General features: G+C 49.4%; 2 protein-coding genes across 2 annotated transcripts; one reads left to right on the top strand and one right to left on the bottom strand.

Moving 5' to 3' along the window:
* Positions 1 to 260: 260 nt before the first annotated feature.
* Positions 261 to 7310, top strand: COG1 (component of oligomeric golgi complex 1; the record flags this gene model as incomplete). Its single annotated transcript, XM_010078339.1, has 12 exons — positions 261 to 442; positions 675 to 845; positions 939 to 1092; positions 1958 to 2168; positions 2313 to 3086; positions 3379 to 3525; positions 3965 to 4126; positions 4400 to 4527; positions 4973 to 5081; positions 5541 to 5650; positions 5751 to 5826; positions 7141 to 7310. Coding segments are annotated over 12 exons (2365 nt in total), but the record flags the coding sequence as incomplete, so codon positions are not given.
* A 559-nt stretch (positions 7311 to 7869) lies between these two features.
* FAM104A (family with sequence similarity 104, member A) lies at positions 7870 to 14678 on the bottom strand (the record flags this gene model as incomplete). The annotated part of the gene is made up of 3 exons (XM_010078340.1): positions 7870 to 8513; positions 10376 to 10438; positions 14582 to 14678. Coding segments are annotated over 3 exons (400 nt in total), but the record flags the coding sequence as incomplete, so codon positions are not given.
* Positions 14679 to 15690: the final 1012 nt, after the last annotated feature.

Consider the following 15690-nt stretch of genomic DNA (forward strand, 5'->3'; position numbering starts at 1 on the left):
TCCCTTCCAACCCAAACCATGCTATGAGCCTGTGACCTGAGACCCTGCTGCTGCCCTGGGGCTCTTCACTGCCAGCTAACCTGCCCTGAGCTAGCCGTGGGGCAAGAACACCTCACCTGTAGCCGTAACACGAGATAGTCCCACTCCTGCCTGGGGAAAATCACATCCTGGCTTAGTGGGTTATCATGTAACCACACCGGAATAGCTGGGTCAAACACTGAGACCAGCGACAGTCCTTTCACCTGTCGTTCCCTTGCCAGATCCACCATCCTGCAGGAGAGCAAGTCCCTGCTGAAGAGCCAGACAGTGTCGGACCAGGCGGTGGCCGAAGCCCTGTGTGCCATCATGCTCCTGGAGGACAGCTCTCCACGCCAGGCCCTCGCTGACTTCCTTCTGGCCAGGAAGCTGGCCATTCAGCAGCTTCTCAACCAGCCGCACCACGGTCAGTAGGACTGGGCTGCCTTCTTTTTAAAGTTTTTTTAAATGCCACAAAAATTAACAGTACTCAAGGTCTTAAGCCGAGCCCATCCATGAAGGGGAAGCAGTGCAGGGGCTGAGTCCTTTGCCCTCCAGCCCTTCCCTGGAAGGTTCACTAGAACCTCAGGCCTTGAATCAGAGGGCTGCTCACACCTCTGTTGGAGGGGTTGCCCCAGCTGAAAGGCGTTTCTCTGCAGGTGCAGGTATAAAAGCTCAGGTGTGTTCACTGATGGAGCTGCTGACCACCACCCTGTACCAGGCTCATGCTCTCTTCTACACCATGCCCGAAGGGATGCCACCGGATCCAGGCCTGCCCTGTGGCTTGCTCTTTTCAACCCTGGAGAGTACCACGGGCCAGCACCCAGCAGGTGAGTGCCCAGGCAGCTCTGTGTTAGGCCTCTGCCTGCCCAGGAGGCCACCCCTGTGCTGGGCTGATTCCCCCCAACCCCATGTGTTTGCAGGGAGAGGTGGGGTGCTGGAGGAGGAAGTGAAGCTGAGCAGCTGGTTTAGGTACCTCCCAGAATCCGTGGTGGAGTTCCGGCCAGCCCTGCGGACCCTGGCACACCCCATCAGCCAGGACTACCTCCGAGACACGCTGCAGAAGTGGATCACCATGTGAGTGTGACGCTGTCCCCCTTCACAGGACTCTTCCAGACACAAAGCAGCAGCACAAAGCAAACCTAAGCTCTCCTATTTCCTTACTTGCTCCAGCCAGGCTGTGCCTTCTGCTGGCTTCTTGCCCAGCACCTCCTCTCCCCAGCAGTAAAACAGCCAGAAGCAGCATTGCACCATCCTAACAGCCAGCCTCTAACAATCCAACATAACAGACCCCCTGGGCTGCACAAAGATATTTGTCTAGAGCTGCTTTACACTGCCGTAACCACCAGCAAACAAGCACGGAGTAAATAAGAAGAATATCCCTTACCTGGCTCATGTTGCTCCTGGTCCAGCTCTTCTTTCCTCCTCACTGCCCTTCCCAGGACTGTGTGGGGGCAGCCAGCCCCCCTTTATGGAGTTCCCAGCTCCACCCCTTCCCACCTTGCCTTGCCCTGTGGGTGGGGACAGCCCGGCAGCCCCACTTGCCCTTTAACAGCCTTGTTGGTCACCTGTGTCCTCATCCCCTGGAGCTGCTGCTGGGCTGGCCACCTGGTCCCTGCCAGGAGCCACAGCCCCCCATGGGGGGCTCACTGGCCTTCCCAGAGCCCCCCACTGCCCTCCCTGCCTGCTGGCACTCCTGGGGTGTCCTGTGGCTTTGTCACCCGCCGCAGCCTTGGGTTCCTGCCCGTGGGCATGTGGCTTTCCTGTGGGACTACAGGAAAGAGGCAGACGTCCCCTCAGCCCCGCAGATGATTCTGCAGGCAGAGCCTCTTACCGAGAGGTTAAGCATCCCCCCTGCCGCCTCGATGTTGCCGATGTTCTCTCCTGCTTTCCCTGGGGCTGTGTCTCAGCAAGTCAGACTGAACCGAAACATTGCCTTTAGGTGCAGTGATGACATCAGGGCCGGGGTCAGCAACCTGCTCATCTATGTGAAGAGCATGAAAGGGCTCGCAGGGATTCGCGACGCTGTGTGGGAGCTGCTCACGAGCGAGCCCATAAGCCAGAACTGGGAGGCAGTGTGCCGTCGTCTCTTGGACAAGCCTGCTTCCTTCTGGGAGGACGTGCTGCAGCAGCTCTTCCTGGACAGGCTGGAGGTGGGTGCTCTGCGTGGTGATTCACGGGGAGCCCTGCTCTGTGCCCCCTCTTCTTGTCCCAAACAGTGGTGCCTGTTAGCAGCACTGGGTGGCAGAAGGTGCATCTAATAAAGGTGCTTTTTTTAATTCCTTGTTCTTTTCCAGACACTGACCAAAGAAGGGTTTGACTCCATCTCAAGCAGCTCCAAACAGCTGCTCACCTTAGCCCTGCAGGAACTTGAATCCAACACCTCTGCTCTGAGCAAGCACATCCAGTTTGAACACAACGTGGCCCTGTTCCTGTGGTCAGAGAGCTCCAGCGACCTGCCTTCTGACGCCGCTTGGGTCAACGTGGCAAACCGCGGCCAATTGGCCCTGTCCATGAAGGCGCAGGCGCTCACGCCGTGCGTGCAGAGCTTCTGCTCAGCTCTGGACTCCAAGCTGAAGGCCAGGCTGGACGACCTCCTGTCCTACCTTCCCACAGACTCCTCAGCTGCCAAGGAGCCTGCTCCCGCCGTGCCCCCACACTCTGCCTTCGACCGTTACGCTGACGCCGGCACGGTGGAGGGGCTGCTCCGCGACCGCTGTGTCACCTGCATCCACCACGTGCTGGGCTGTGTGCGGGAGGAGCTGCAGAGTGCCCAGAGCCTGCTGGGGGGGCAGGCGGACGCTCCCCGCGATGCCAGACTCAACGCCGTCCTCTTCATGGCAAGACTCTGCCAGTCCCTGACCGAGCTCTGCCCGCACCTGAAGCAGTGTATCCTGGGCCGGTCGGGCAGCACGGAGACGGCGCAAAAGGAAACGCGCTCTGCCAAGAAGCTGGGGAAGGGGAAAGCCCACGAGGTGACGCCCGTGCAGGCCAAGTGGCAGGAGGTGAAGGCAGAGCTCCTGCAGCAGAGCCTGTTCGCTTACCAGGTCTGGAGCTCAGCTGTCACCAAGGTAAGGAACCACTTCTCTCGTCGCAGCTGCTTCCTGCGTGGGTTTCGCTCGCTCAGCTCCCTGCGGTCAGCGCTGCTGCTCCTTAGCTGGCTGCTGAGAGCTCGCCGTGCTGCTGCCACGCTGCTCAGTTGGTTTGTGGGGAGAGGAGGTGGTGACAGCTCCAGGGTGGCATCCAGGGGGATGGCTGCCAGAGGAGTCACCCGGGGAGGAGCCGGGGAGTGCGGGAGGTCGGTCTCTCCACGGGCAGGAGCACTCTGGTACTCCTGTTAGAGCTGTCTGTGTTGTGCTCTAGGGTCTGGTTCAGTGCTTTACCTGCACGCTGCTGCTCGACACAGCTGGCTCTGTCTTGGCTGCAGCCACCAACTGGGATGAAATTGAAATTCAGGAGGAGACGGAGTCTGGAAACAGTGTAACGTCAAAGATCCGGCTGCCTGTGCAGGTATGGGAAATGTCCTCCCAGTAAACACAGAGAAATGATCTGCTGGAAGGAGAAGAGCAAAAAAAAGCGCTGCTGTGTTAGAGGGTGCTGACCTGCTGTGGAGTTTGCTTGGTGTTATGAGCAGAGGGCAAACGCTCTCCGGTGCTCTTACAGTCACCTCCTGGGGTCAGAGCAAGGAAATTAGATAGCTGCTGCTGTATATTCAAATGAGTAAGATTGGCCCCGATCCTGTAAAACGGACCCAAAGAAGGACTTTTGTCTGGTTCATACACAGAGGCCCCCAGGAGAGAGGTCTCCTGGGCAGGCAGGTCTCAGCAGCAGAGCTCTGTGGTTGCTGAGGAAGTAGGAAGCTCACATCACGAGAACTGTAGTGATGTGCTGCTGATAAGGCTAACATAGCTTACAGCCCACATGACAATAACACTGTTTTCTTCAACAGCCGTCCTGGTACGTCCAGTGCCTCCTCTTCAGCCTGTGCCAAGAGGTGAACCGTGTCGGCGGCCACACTCTTCCGAAAGTCACCTTGCAGGAGTTGCTGAGGGCCTGCATGGCAGAGGTGCTTGCTGCCTATGAAAAGCTCGTGGAAGAGAAGCAGGAGAAGGTACGTGAGCAGGATCAGCCCTCGCTCCAGCTGGCGTGGGGCGGGTCGGTCACTGGGCGCGTGGCGATGCGTACGCTCCTGTCCCTCAGAACAGAAACGTCTGCAAGTGTTGGAAAGGGTGAGCGTGTTCTTCCCCTGCCTCCCCCCAAAAAGGATCAGACCCCAGATTGCATGCTCAGAAGGGTTCGGTTAGGTTGGTTGTTTCTTGGTGCCAGTGTTTTCAAATGCTTCCCCTGCAGCAGTCCGCTGACAGCCTCCCTGTCCTGTTTGCAGAAAGCAGGCGCCTTCCCCATGACCCAGAACAGAGCTCTGCAGTTACTCTACGACCTGCGGTACCTGAGTATCATCTTGACGGCAAAGAGTGAGGAAGCAAAAACCAGCAGGATCAAGCATGACTCCAGGTGTGGTGCCGTTCTGGGGTTCAGATACTGGCAGGAGTTTGTGGGGGCCCTAAAAGCTTTAAACCAGCATCTGTACTGGCTGGCAGGAGATGCTGGCAGGAGCGGTGCCTTTGGGCCTCACGGGAAAGGGCAGTGCAAACTCTGACATCTTCACCGACACTAAGCTTGTCCTCAACATGTAGAAGGAGGGGTGGGATTCTGTGTCTGAGAGCCTGGAGACAAGGGGCTGCCCTCCCTGCTCGTGTACAGGCAACAGCAGATGCTGTAGGTTGTGTAACAGCTGGAAACCCTTCAGGCAGCTGCTGTTCTGCTGCGAAATTCCCGTTTTGCTCAGTCACCTCTTAGGGACGAGTCCCTCACTGTTTCACAGGGACCAGTGAAACCACCCTGTTGACATCGGCAGCATCAGGGTGTAACCCCTGACAGGACTCTGCTCTGCTTGTAGGATCGAGAAGGTGACCGACTTCCTGGAGGGACACATAGATCCCTTTGACTTGGACGTTTTTACTCCACACCTCAACAGCAACCTGAATCGCCTGGTGCAGCGAACCTCCGTATGTTCAAGGAAAAGGGGAGGGATGGATGGGGAAGCAGGGCTGCAGAGCACCTTTGGAAGGGCAGCTGGGGTGGCTTTATAAACTGCTTAATGCCTAGAGATAGCTACTGGCGCTCCCTCGTAATGGGAAGAGCATTTAACGCCTGCTGACGATAATAGGAGCGGGCTGAGCTGGCTGCACAACACGTCATTGTGCATGGAGTTGGCTGAACTTTATCTAACAGGATTCACTGGAGCATGTGCAATGCTAATTGGGTTAAGTAGTGCTGAAACAGGCCTAGAACTCAACTGTGGTAATAACGAGCAGTGCCAATTAAACGCAGGAGTTAGAGGGGGAAGGGAGACGCTTCACGTTCAAACTTAAAACAAGTGGTGTGCCATAGACTCACCAGCAGCGGATTGTGTGCTCAGCTCTGCTGTTGCCCCCAAATACAAACAACTCCTTTGTGCCTTCCAGGTTCTCTTCGGCTTGCTGACCGGCACAGAGAACCAGTACACGAGCAGGAGCGGTGCGCTCAGCTCCCAGGAGCTCCACAACATCTTGCCGTTAGCATCCAGCCAAATCAGGTACTCGGCTCTTCTGCACATTCTCCTGTCTCTTGGGGAAGCAGGTCAAGGACTGCTCCTTCCCTGTGACCAGCCACATTTCTTTCTTCCTTCTCTTAAGGTTTGGTCTTCTGCCACTGAGTATGTCAAGCTCACGGAAGAGCAAGTCTGCCTCCAGGAGCACTGAAGGAGTTCAGGTTGGTAAAACTGAGCTGTATGAACTTTCTGCCAATGCTCCTTCTCCTGCCAACACTAGAGTTTTCAGGAAAGAAGAAAGTAGCCAAACAGTTAATCTTTAACCTGATTTTTATTTTCTGTAAAATGAGAGAACCATTACGGCAACACAGCATGAGATGGTTTGAATTTCCCCTTGACCCTCAAAAGCCCCCTGATGGCCCCTGTATTTCTGGGGCCCGCTGCCCTGCGGTAAAACATAAGCAATAACCACCGTGAAAATGCAGTGAAGACTTACAAAAAGACAGTTCATTTAAAGATGTCTGCAAGAAACAGTGAAGGATACTAGCTAATTATTTGACCTCCTTTCCAGTGGGACGCTGACCTTTAACTCCCGACGAAGCCTGGCTCGGGTATTTAAGCCTGTGTGAGCAGAGTGGCTTGCTTCTCTTGCAAAGGCTCTGTGTTGTCCTGATTCTGAGTTTTAGCGGTGGACAACCGTTATGTTGCTACGTTCCCCCAGTTCAAAACATCTGCTTAGATGGAGTTCTCAGTGCTGGGGATTGGGAGAGCTAAGGAATACCTCACTGCTACAGGAAGCAGTAATTAATAATGTTTCCTTTAGCTATTATTAACCCAATAATCCATCTGTGGTGATGTCTTCTCAACTGGGACAGAAAAGTAAAGGTCTGGGTTTATAAGAGCAGAGTGTGTTACTTAAGAGGCTGATGTTTACTGTGCAACTCTTGTTCTCAATTATTCAGAAGCATTAAGGCCCAGACACAGCACAAGGGTTGTTTAAAAGCCCAAACTTCACAATAAAGGTATTCTTTACTCTGACACCTCAGCTCTCATAGAGTTCGCCTCGCTCTTACCGCTCCCCTCGCCTGCTGTGGTGGCACACGTATGTTCTGCGCTAGCCCCACTTCTCAGAATCCTGGACAGATGCTTGCTCCGTCGTTTGTGCTAGAACAGTTCAGGAGAGGTTAAAGTCCAATTACTCGAGAACAGCTCTCTGCGAGGGCAACAGCAGTCACCCCCTTGCTCTGAGAGCAGCAGCCCCTTCCCTGCCCTTCAGAATTATTTTTTTGAGCATTGAATGATGTCTGTTACCTGTTGCTGCCACCAGCAAGGCGCTGTGCTTCTGACACTCAGCTGCCTCTGTCGCGCTGTCCCTAACCACCAGGAGTGTGACACCGCTTAGGTTTGGCTCAGGGTACCTGGGCAGAGCTGTTCTGCTGTAGCTATACCTCCTTGCAGCTACTCTAGATGATGTATGGAGTAACTCAAGGTCTGCTGTAACAGTTACTGACACTTCTGTTTTTAAAAATAAACAGGTTCCACCTCCTGCGCTCACAAGGGCAGAGGACGAGGCATCGCGCCCTGGCTCTTTGTTCAGGCAGCTCATAACCGAGGAGGAAGACACAGCTGCTCCTTCTCTCTTCAAGCTGGGATGGCTTTCCAGCATGACCAAGTGATGCAATAAAAAATAAAAAGTTTGTCTGTGTATTCATCTTCACTGAGAAAGCTCTCTCCCCAGGGCAAGGGCTGGGGACACCTCTGCTGGCACTATCAGAGGAGAAGTACTTCTCCATCCTGAGCCAGATCACAGTATGCCCCTAGAACCAGGCACAGGTCAGGATTGTCCTTGCCCTGGGGCTGCTGGAACAGAGGGGTAGCTACTCTGTCACCTCCTTAGAAGCTCTTAACCTTAAATGAAGGAAAAAGAAAAAAACCCCACAACCTCCACACTGTAACAAAAACCATTTCACAGCTAGAAGTGGGTATGAGAGCACTGAAGACTCCTCTCCTGCCAAACCCCTCCCCAGGCTGCTCTACACCGTTCTCCACAGGCACCAGGAACCCAGCAGGCACCTGACTTTGGGCTCTCCTGGTTCTAGTGTCACTTTTTTTCTCAGTCCTGCAGAAGTGAAGATGAAGCAAGATAAGGCTCATCACACACCGAGCTAGGGGGAAAGTTCACAGCTAAGGGATTCCAGGGACAGCACCTATTCTTACTGTCTTATTAACTCTAAATGCTCAAAAAAATTATGTTGCCAAATAAATTTTTACTAGTTTATTGAAATTAAAAAAAGACTTATAAAACTGAAGATGAACATTTGAGAGAACTTTACATAAAGCAACAACTTGCTAACAAACAGATTAGGCAGTCGACTGGAATTGGACATTTTGCAATCCTGTAACACAGATGTGGAATCCTCAGTCTCCTCTTGACACGAACTTTATAACCACTCCAAAAACAATCCTATAAAATTGCTTCAAAGCCCCTTTTGCATTGCAATAGTGCAGCAAACCACAAGTAAACAATTTCCTGTTAACCTGTTATTTCAAATATAGACTGAAAAGGCAACAGGCATTTTGTGCAATTCCATTTTAACAAACTTTTAAGTTGAAATATCAAATCTACACAGTGCTGTCCCTTCACAGAAGGCAGGGAGCTGCTGGTTCATCATGTGGGAAGGCGTCCCCGGTTCTGTAAGCTGTGAAAGTGTGCCTCCTTCAGGATCTGGTTGATGTGGAAGTAAGGACCTTGGCTTAGTGCAGACTGCTCGTGGAAGGACTGAGAGGAGACAGGACTGGATCCCGCGATCCTGGGGTTGAAGCTTGTTTCCACGCCGCACGCTCTGTCCGGGCTGTTGATGCTACTGCTGCTACAGCTGCTGCTGCTGCCGCTGTCGCTGCTGGGGGACTGAGACACAGAGAAGGTTAACGGCAAAATCACACAGTTTTCTCTCCTATCTGTAATGAAACACTTAAGGCAAGCAAACAATCTTTACAATGAGTCCCTCCCTTCTAGATTTTCAGGCTCACATTCAGCTTGATGGACTAATATAAATCCACCATGTGCCTTTTTGGCTTTGATAGCTTCCTTTATTGCCAACATGTGGACTGAGACACAGAGAAGGTTAACGGCAAAATCACACAGTTTTCTCTCCTATCTGTAATGAAACACTTAAGGCAAGCAAACAATCTTTACAATGAGTCCCTCCCTTCTAGATTTTCAGGCTCACATTCAGCTTGATGGACTAATATAAATCCACCATGTGCCTTTTTGGCTTTGATAGCTTCCTTTATTGCCAACATGTGCAAAGCGTCAGAGAGCTGAAGGCAGCAGCAAGCCTTCACCTGGAGGTTCGCTGGCCTCCAGGACACTGGATTGCAATCTTTCCCTTTTAGACCCACCAACTCTGCCCCCATGACCCACGTTAGCACTAGTGAAGTTTGCCAAATTCATCCGAGAATTGGAAAATAAAGAACATTTCCACTGAACTGCAGGTGTCAGTAACGGCAGGCAGGGCACGAGGGAAGCTGCTCACTTCTCACCTAGCAGATGTTTTAGGTAAGCACCATGCAAAGCATTTTCCTACAAGTTAATCTTTCTAAAATGAGATCTGAAGCATCCAAAGCAACAGGCTGTTAGAAACAAATCCCATGTGCTGATCCCCATTTTAAGTCTTTGAACACCTTGATGTACATACAGCTACCCTTCTCCCAGTTAAGTACTGGGACGGCAACGTTAACTGGTAGCTTTCCATGATACTTTATTGACACAGCAGTGAAAGAGCAACAGGCACCCAGGACTTCCACATGCAGAAAAGAAAACTCGTAATTTAGCTCGCAGAGGCTTATTTGCCAGCATTTAGGGTGAACGCACTTTGTGGGATGACTGGAAGAGCACTAGCCATCATTTACAGTGTTTCAAAGACATAAAACTGTTTGGTTTACACCATTTTCAGGGCTGCTAATGAAAGATTCCATTAGTTACAGCTGAAATGTTTCATTACTGTGCGATATGCTGTTCAGGACAACACTGCAAATATTTAGGTGCTTAAGAATCCGCGAATGGCTACTTCGCCATCCCATAAGAAGTAAATTCACAAAAGCAGCCAGTGTCAAGTGACAACAGCTTAAAAAACCACACATTTTTGTACGCATTAAAGTAAAACCACAGAAGTCAAAGCGTGGTGGCCACAGCACAGGAAGACAAATTTAAGAAGGCCACAGTAATTTAAGAGTCAGCACCACATCCGAAGGGCTCACTTTGGAGTAAATCTGAAGAACGGTGCAAACCGCACCCGACACGGCTGCCAACGAGCAGTGAGAAAGGCCCAGGACGGCACCATGTGAGTGTTTGAGGTGAACCCCATCTCAGTGCTGATGCGAAACCCCACGGCACTGATTCCACAATCGGCCATGACAACTCAACCATGTACATTTCCCTGTTTTGCAAAGCACCAGAAATGCTTCAGGTCTGCTGTAGTTCAGCAAGCAAGCGAACGGCACCGAGGCTGCGCCCGCACTGGGGTTAGGCTCAGCTAGCAGGGAGAAAACAACACAACACGCGTGAAACCATTCCTGGGGAAGCAGCAGGTGTAACTACATGAGCAACCAGCTCCTCTTCCTAATGCTAGAGAGGGGGAGACACCAGAGGGACAGAGAGGAGCCACAAAACGGTGCTTGCTAAGCATCTCATTCTGCATAGAAGCACAGATATTGAAACGCAATGCCGTCACGCTGAACAAGTCACAGCAGCCTTGGAGAGAAACCCACCGCACAGGACACTCTGTTTCCTTTTAGTCTGTGTTCCTTACTGTTTTTCGTTACAGCCACCTTCTGAAAATCAAGGTAAAAATCGAAATGAGAACCTAGTATGACTTACTGCTAAAGCTTCACATCTTAACAAACAGTTTAGAGCGGTTAGTAATGATTATTTTATGCATGTCTAGTTTTTAAAAACTGAACTAGTGTCCTGGGACGTGCTTCCTACACCTAAGGCTGTTGACAGATCTGGTTTGTCAGACCCTCTTTATTTCCATTTCTCTAATGCAAAAGTTCACTAGCATGTGAAGCCCGTTTATTGCCCAAATCACGTCAGAGACCTACCATTTCCCCAGGCTGTGGTGCACATTCTGTTACGCATTTGGACTACAATTAGACAAAAAAAGAATCCTTAAAGTCATCATGTCAGCAATGACAGGCATCTACACAATGAAACAAAGTTTTAAGCAAAAGGGCAAAGGAAAGTGCCCCAGTGAAAGTTTATGAGTATCAAAAGGACACCTTCCCGCTTTACCTGACTCCTCAGCCCCTCTTAACATCACACTAACTACAGGAGTTTTAAATAATTTCCAAACAAATGTCCAGCTAAATGTATTCATCAACTGATTTGTGATGTAGCTTCTCAGTCAGTCATGGCAGGAACTTAGCTGTTCAGACCCTGCTGCTCTCAAAATCTTTCAGGATGTGTTGAACAGAGGCATAACTGGGGTTTAATTAGAATTTAAGACCAGCCCTTTCCCAACGGTGTCATACTGCGGCATAGCTGCAATGCCAGACAAAAACTTTGATCTGAAAGAAGCAACCGCTGCTGTGCATCAGGAACCTCCGACGATAAAACAGTGGTATTTCGGGACAGGGAATCCTGTCGTCAGTCAGAATAGCAAAGAGGAACCACAAGAAATGAGGTTTTACAGAAAAACGTTATTCAGGAAGGAAAAGAGCTAGTCAGAACACTGCAGCCTCCCTTCCTTCCCAGGGAAAATCAGAGCAAAGGGCTTTTCATCGGTGATTCCCCCGGGTCGCAGAGCACAATGGCAGATTCTCCTCGTTCCTGTGAGTGGCTGCTTGCAGCCAGCCTCTCGGAGGATCCACAACAGCTCTGCCTAGCGTACGGGCCAGCAACGACAGGAGAGTGGGACGGGCTCTTGCTGAATTTATAGGTGAGTACCAGGGAAAACAATGCAGCTAACCTCTCTGTCAGTGCAGGACAGGCTGAGTGGGACGTGAAATGAGCAGCGACTGCTCTGCTCGGCTGATGTTTCACGTTTGCTGTAGCTCTGGTACAGCTTTTTGTCCTGTGCCTGCCCATGGGCTGAAGTGCAAAGCAGCTGACTGTCATCCTCAGGGCCGCTGTCACCTGGGAGTGTGGGAGCAGTTTTTCCAGGAGGAGCAGAAACTGCATGTCCTTAGACCAATCTGCCAAGAAGCAGTGCTGATAGAGACTGAAGAGAATGTTTCCCTCCTGTAAGAGTCAGTTGGAGACAAGGACGCCATCTACCCCAGATGAAAGGACAATCTAGTGGGAGCAAACGGTGACACCCTTCTGCATCAGCTCTGAATGCTGCTGCTCACATGAGCTAAAGTGAGGGACTGAGGGCTGACACCACAGAACAGCCCACTTTGACCTGCCTCTAAGAAAAAAAATCTCCCTTCATCTTACACTTCATAGCTGACAGCAGTATGTGTAAGACAAAATAAAAAAAAATAGAAGATCCTAACAAAAGCGAAGTTCAGGTTAGTAATACCATTGCCCGATTTTCATACTGGGGGTATGTTCTCAAGCAAACCAGTCTGTAAGAGAAAATAGTCAACTTTCAACTGAAGGAAGGCAAAAGGAATCAGTACGTTAGCTCATGTTTCACAAAAAGCAGGTGTGCACACGGCCTCAGATGAAAAGCAATTCTCTCCTCATGTACTCTTTGAAGTTACAAATTGCTCTCACACACCCCTTCTCTCCTAGTTGAATATCCTGAAGCTCATGAGCATTTTTAATCAGCAAGAGCTGTCTTTGCAAATGGCAAAGTATCAGGAAACAAAATAAAAGTATTACAAACGGCCAGGAATTTCAAAGTCACATCAATCGGAAGCACTTGTGCGCTGTAAGCACAAGAATTTCTCCATTTGGCACAGGAAGTCTTTTAAAGAAACGTTCAAATAATACTGATTTAATCTCATGGCTTGAATTTCTGGGCATGCTCAGTTCAGTGATCCAACACTGCAAGAAAACAAGCAACAAAATAAAAAAGCTCTATTCATCAGTAAACAACAGTGTGAATTTTGTTCCCTGGAGAAACGGAACGTTGATTTTTGTAAAACTGTGCCCAACAGACACGCTCCTCCACTTCAGCGTCAACAGTAAGAGACTCTCCTTGCCTGCACACAGGGTTTAACGTGTTAAAAACATCCTTCTACAAGCCAAGTGCATGCATGAAGCGGGAGTCTGAATGTTAGCCTCAGCAGCTGAACTCCGCGCTGGTTTTGCTGGCAGCGGGGCAGGCAGTTCATGCCCATGCTGGTCACTCGCAGGCACCCCGCACACAACAGCCGTTAAGGACAGAGTTAAGGTCACCCGCTCTGGTGTGGCTACCACGAGACTGTTTCCATTTCTGCATTTGAGCAGCTTTGCCCAGTACAACGCCGAGTGTTTATACGACAAGCAAAGGTGTTTCTGCCACTCACCATTAAGGTTTTTCCTGATATTCTTAATTTCATTACTCCTACTTCAATCCCTTGTTCCACACTAAATTCTTCCTCCTCCCGCCACAAAGCTCGTTTAGCCATTAACTACTCTACACACGAAGAGGTGTTTAACCTGTTGGACAAGTGATTCAGCGTCAGATGGCAAGCAACTATTTATGGTTCTACCCGTTATACCCGAGAAGCAAAAAACAACTTCAACCCAGCAAGTCTTACTTCTGGCAAAACAGCAAGAGAGGAACCAGGAACGCTTTTCATCACAGCGAATTCCCTCGTGATGAACACCTCGGCTGTCAGAGCATTTCCCATCCAATATCACTGACTATCACATCAGCTACGTGTAAAGGTCTATTGGTTAAAAGAAAGTCCCTCTCACAACAGGAATGGTGGGATACAAAATTTTTGTATCATTTTAAATGTAAGTATACATTTGAAGCCATTACCATATGATAAAAGAGATGTTGCTCAAAGTTACATAGCACAGAACATTTTCTGCAGTCAAACTAGAGTTATTAGTTCAATCTCACGGCAACAGTTTGTAATTACTCGTTACAGCCAATCTTCAGAGTGAGAGGGCTGTCCAAAAACCAACAAGGATATTTCAAAAACTTCCAGAGACACAAAGCAAGAGGGAGCCTCTGCTCTGCACGCTCTTTTCCATGAACATTTTGCAACAGAACGACATTACTAATTAGGAATGCATACAGTAGATTTTCAGATGATTAATACAGGCAACCATTCAGGAAATATGTCAGCAGCTTGGAAATCAGCATTTTTTAAAAAAAGAAATCTCATAGCTAGCAAATTGCACCATCCCAGAACACCTGTCGGGTGAGCAACGAGAGAACGAGACAGTTCATCCAGCAAAAGATTGTGGCAAAGATGAGCAGAAACACCACGGTCTGGGTTCAGGTATTTCAGCTGAGAACGAGCGAGTCTTGCTTAAACTGCTGAACTCTATCAGAGCATGTTTTAAACATCAGATAAGCACTGCTGCTTGCAACAGGCACTTTATTTATTGCACTAGTTGGAATGCTTTTTGACTTTCTGCCACAAATAACCATGTTACTGTAAGTAACTGCAAAGCTGGAAGAGTGGATAGCCAGGCAAAGTGACCGCAGGCACCTGTCGCCTCAGCCCAGTCACCTCCTCAGTCCTGGACATGTCACAGCTCATTTCAAGCAGCAAAACTAAGAGTGCCAGCAAATGTTTTTCTTGTGTCTTCACTGGGGTACTACATATCTGCATGTGAAATATATTAACAGAAATATTCAGGGCAAGATAACCAGGTTCACTGGAAAACATGCTGATTTCCAAACCATGTTTTACAGATTTCAGCTCTGAAGTACATCCCAGTCAAGCCTCACGACCTTATATACAAAGGAAAAAAAAAAAGCAGTTTCATTAACTATTCTCCATGAAGAAAATAGAGCAGAATACTCCAACCATTATTTTAATTCAGCATTAAAGGAGACGGAATTTGCCCAAGAAGGCTCTCACCTCAGTGTCCCAAGAGTCCTGAAGGACAGTATACCTGGTACTACGTTTTGTCTGGGGAACGTGACCGTCCTCTTCATTGCCATTCCGTCTCCTCTTTCTGAAGATAGTTCAGGGAGAAAGGAGAAAAAAAAAATATTAGCAATCTACTGATACACCTTATGTTTTGTTTGCTAAAGGCAACTCTACAAGAAAAGCAGGAAAACTCGATAAATTAATGAATGATGTACCTAAACCTCTGATGTGCTGCAGACTTTCATATTCTCTTTTTAGCTGTTCTCGACAGAACAGAGAGAAAACAATCACGTTTCTCCCAAAGTAGCCAGGCTGACGTTTTCATATCAGTTTAGGGGATGTGGACTCACACCTGCCATTAAAACCAGTCCTGAGCACCTTTCTAAATAAACTCATTTCACAATTCTCAGCCTTGCAACTGCTCTCAGTACTCAGGCACAGCTAAAAATAAGCCCGAGACTTTGAACGACATCAGACAAGCTGAGAAAAGCATCCGGGAAGAGTGGCAGTGACCACCCTTCCAATAAATACCCCGTTACGCCCAACTTGCTTCCACAAGCCTGCAGCTAGCATCTACGACATCTTCCGTGAGCCTCTCCTCTCTGACAGCATTTGAAGTCAAGTTACATCCCTGAGTAAAACGTTATTTTCCACGCAGAAAAAAGACTTGTCAGATAACACATCAAAGAAGACACATCCTTCCCTGTTTTTGATGTATTTGCCATCTTATGACGTCAACGCTGCTTCACTGCAGCTGAGCATCAACACTTGCCTAGAATCCCTGCGAACCAGCGTGTCTCACAGTCTGCAGAGATCCAATACTAACATCAAGTGATTTTTTCCCACCACACAAACACCACAAGTCAAAGGCTTCTGCACGCTGGGCATTACCCAAAATATAGGACAGAGCTGTTTTGGTGCCTAAAAATGAACACATATGAGCACACTCAAATGAGTCAAAACAGACTCAAGCGAGGTATTTATAACTGAATCGCTTCTTACAGACAAGCTTCAGCAGCAGACTCATCTGCCAGTGTTTGGTTCACGCCTACAGACCAGGAGCTGACTCCTCACTCTCCCCTCCCCACAGCACGCTC

The sequence above is a fragment of the Pterocles gutturalis genome, unplaced genomic scaffold (genome assembly GCF_000699245.1).
Source record: "Pterocles gutturalis isolate BGI_N339 unplaced genomic scaffold, ASM69924v1 scaffold48108, whole genome shotgun sequence".
In the NCBI taxonomy this organism is placed as follows: Eukaryota; Metazoa; Chordata; class Aves; order Pterocliformes; family Pteroclidae; genus Pterocles; species Pterocles gutturalis.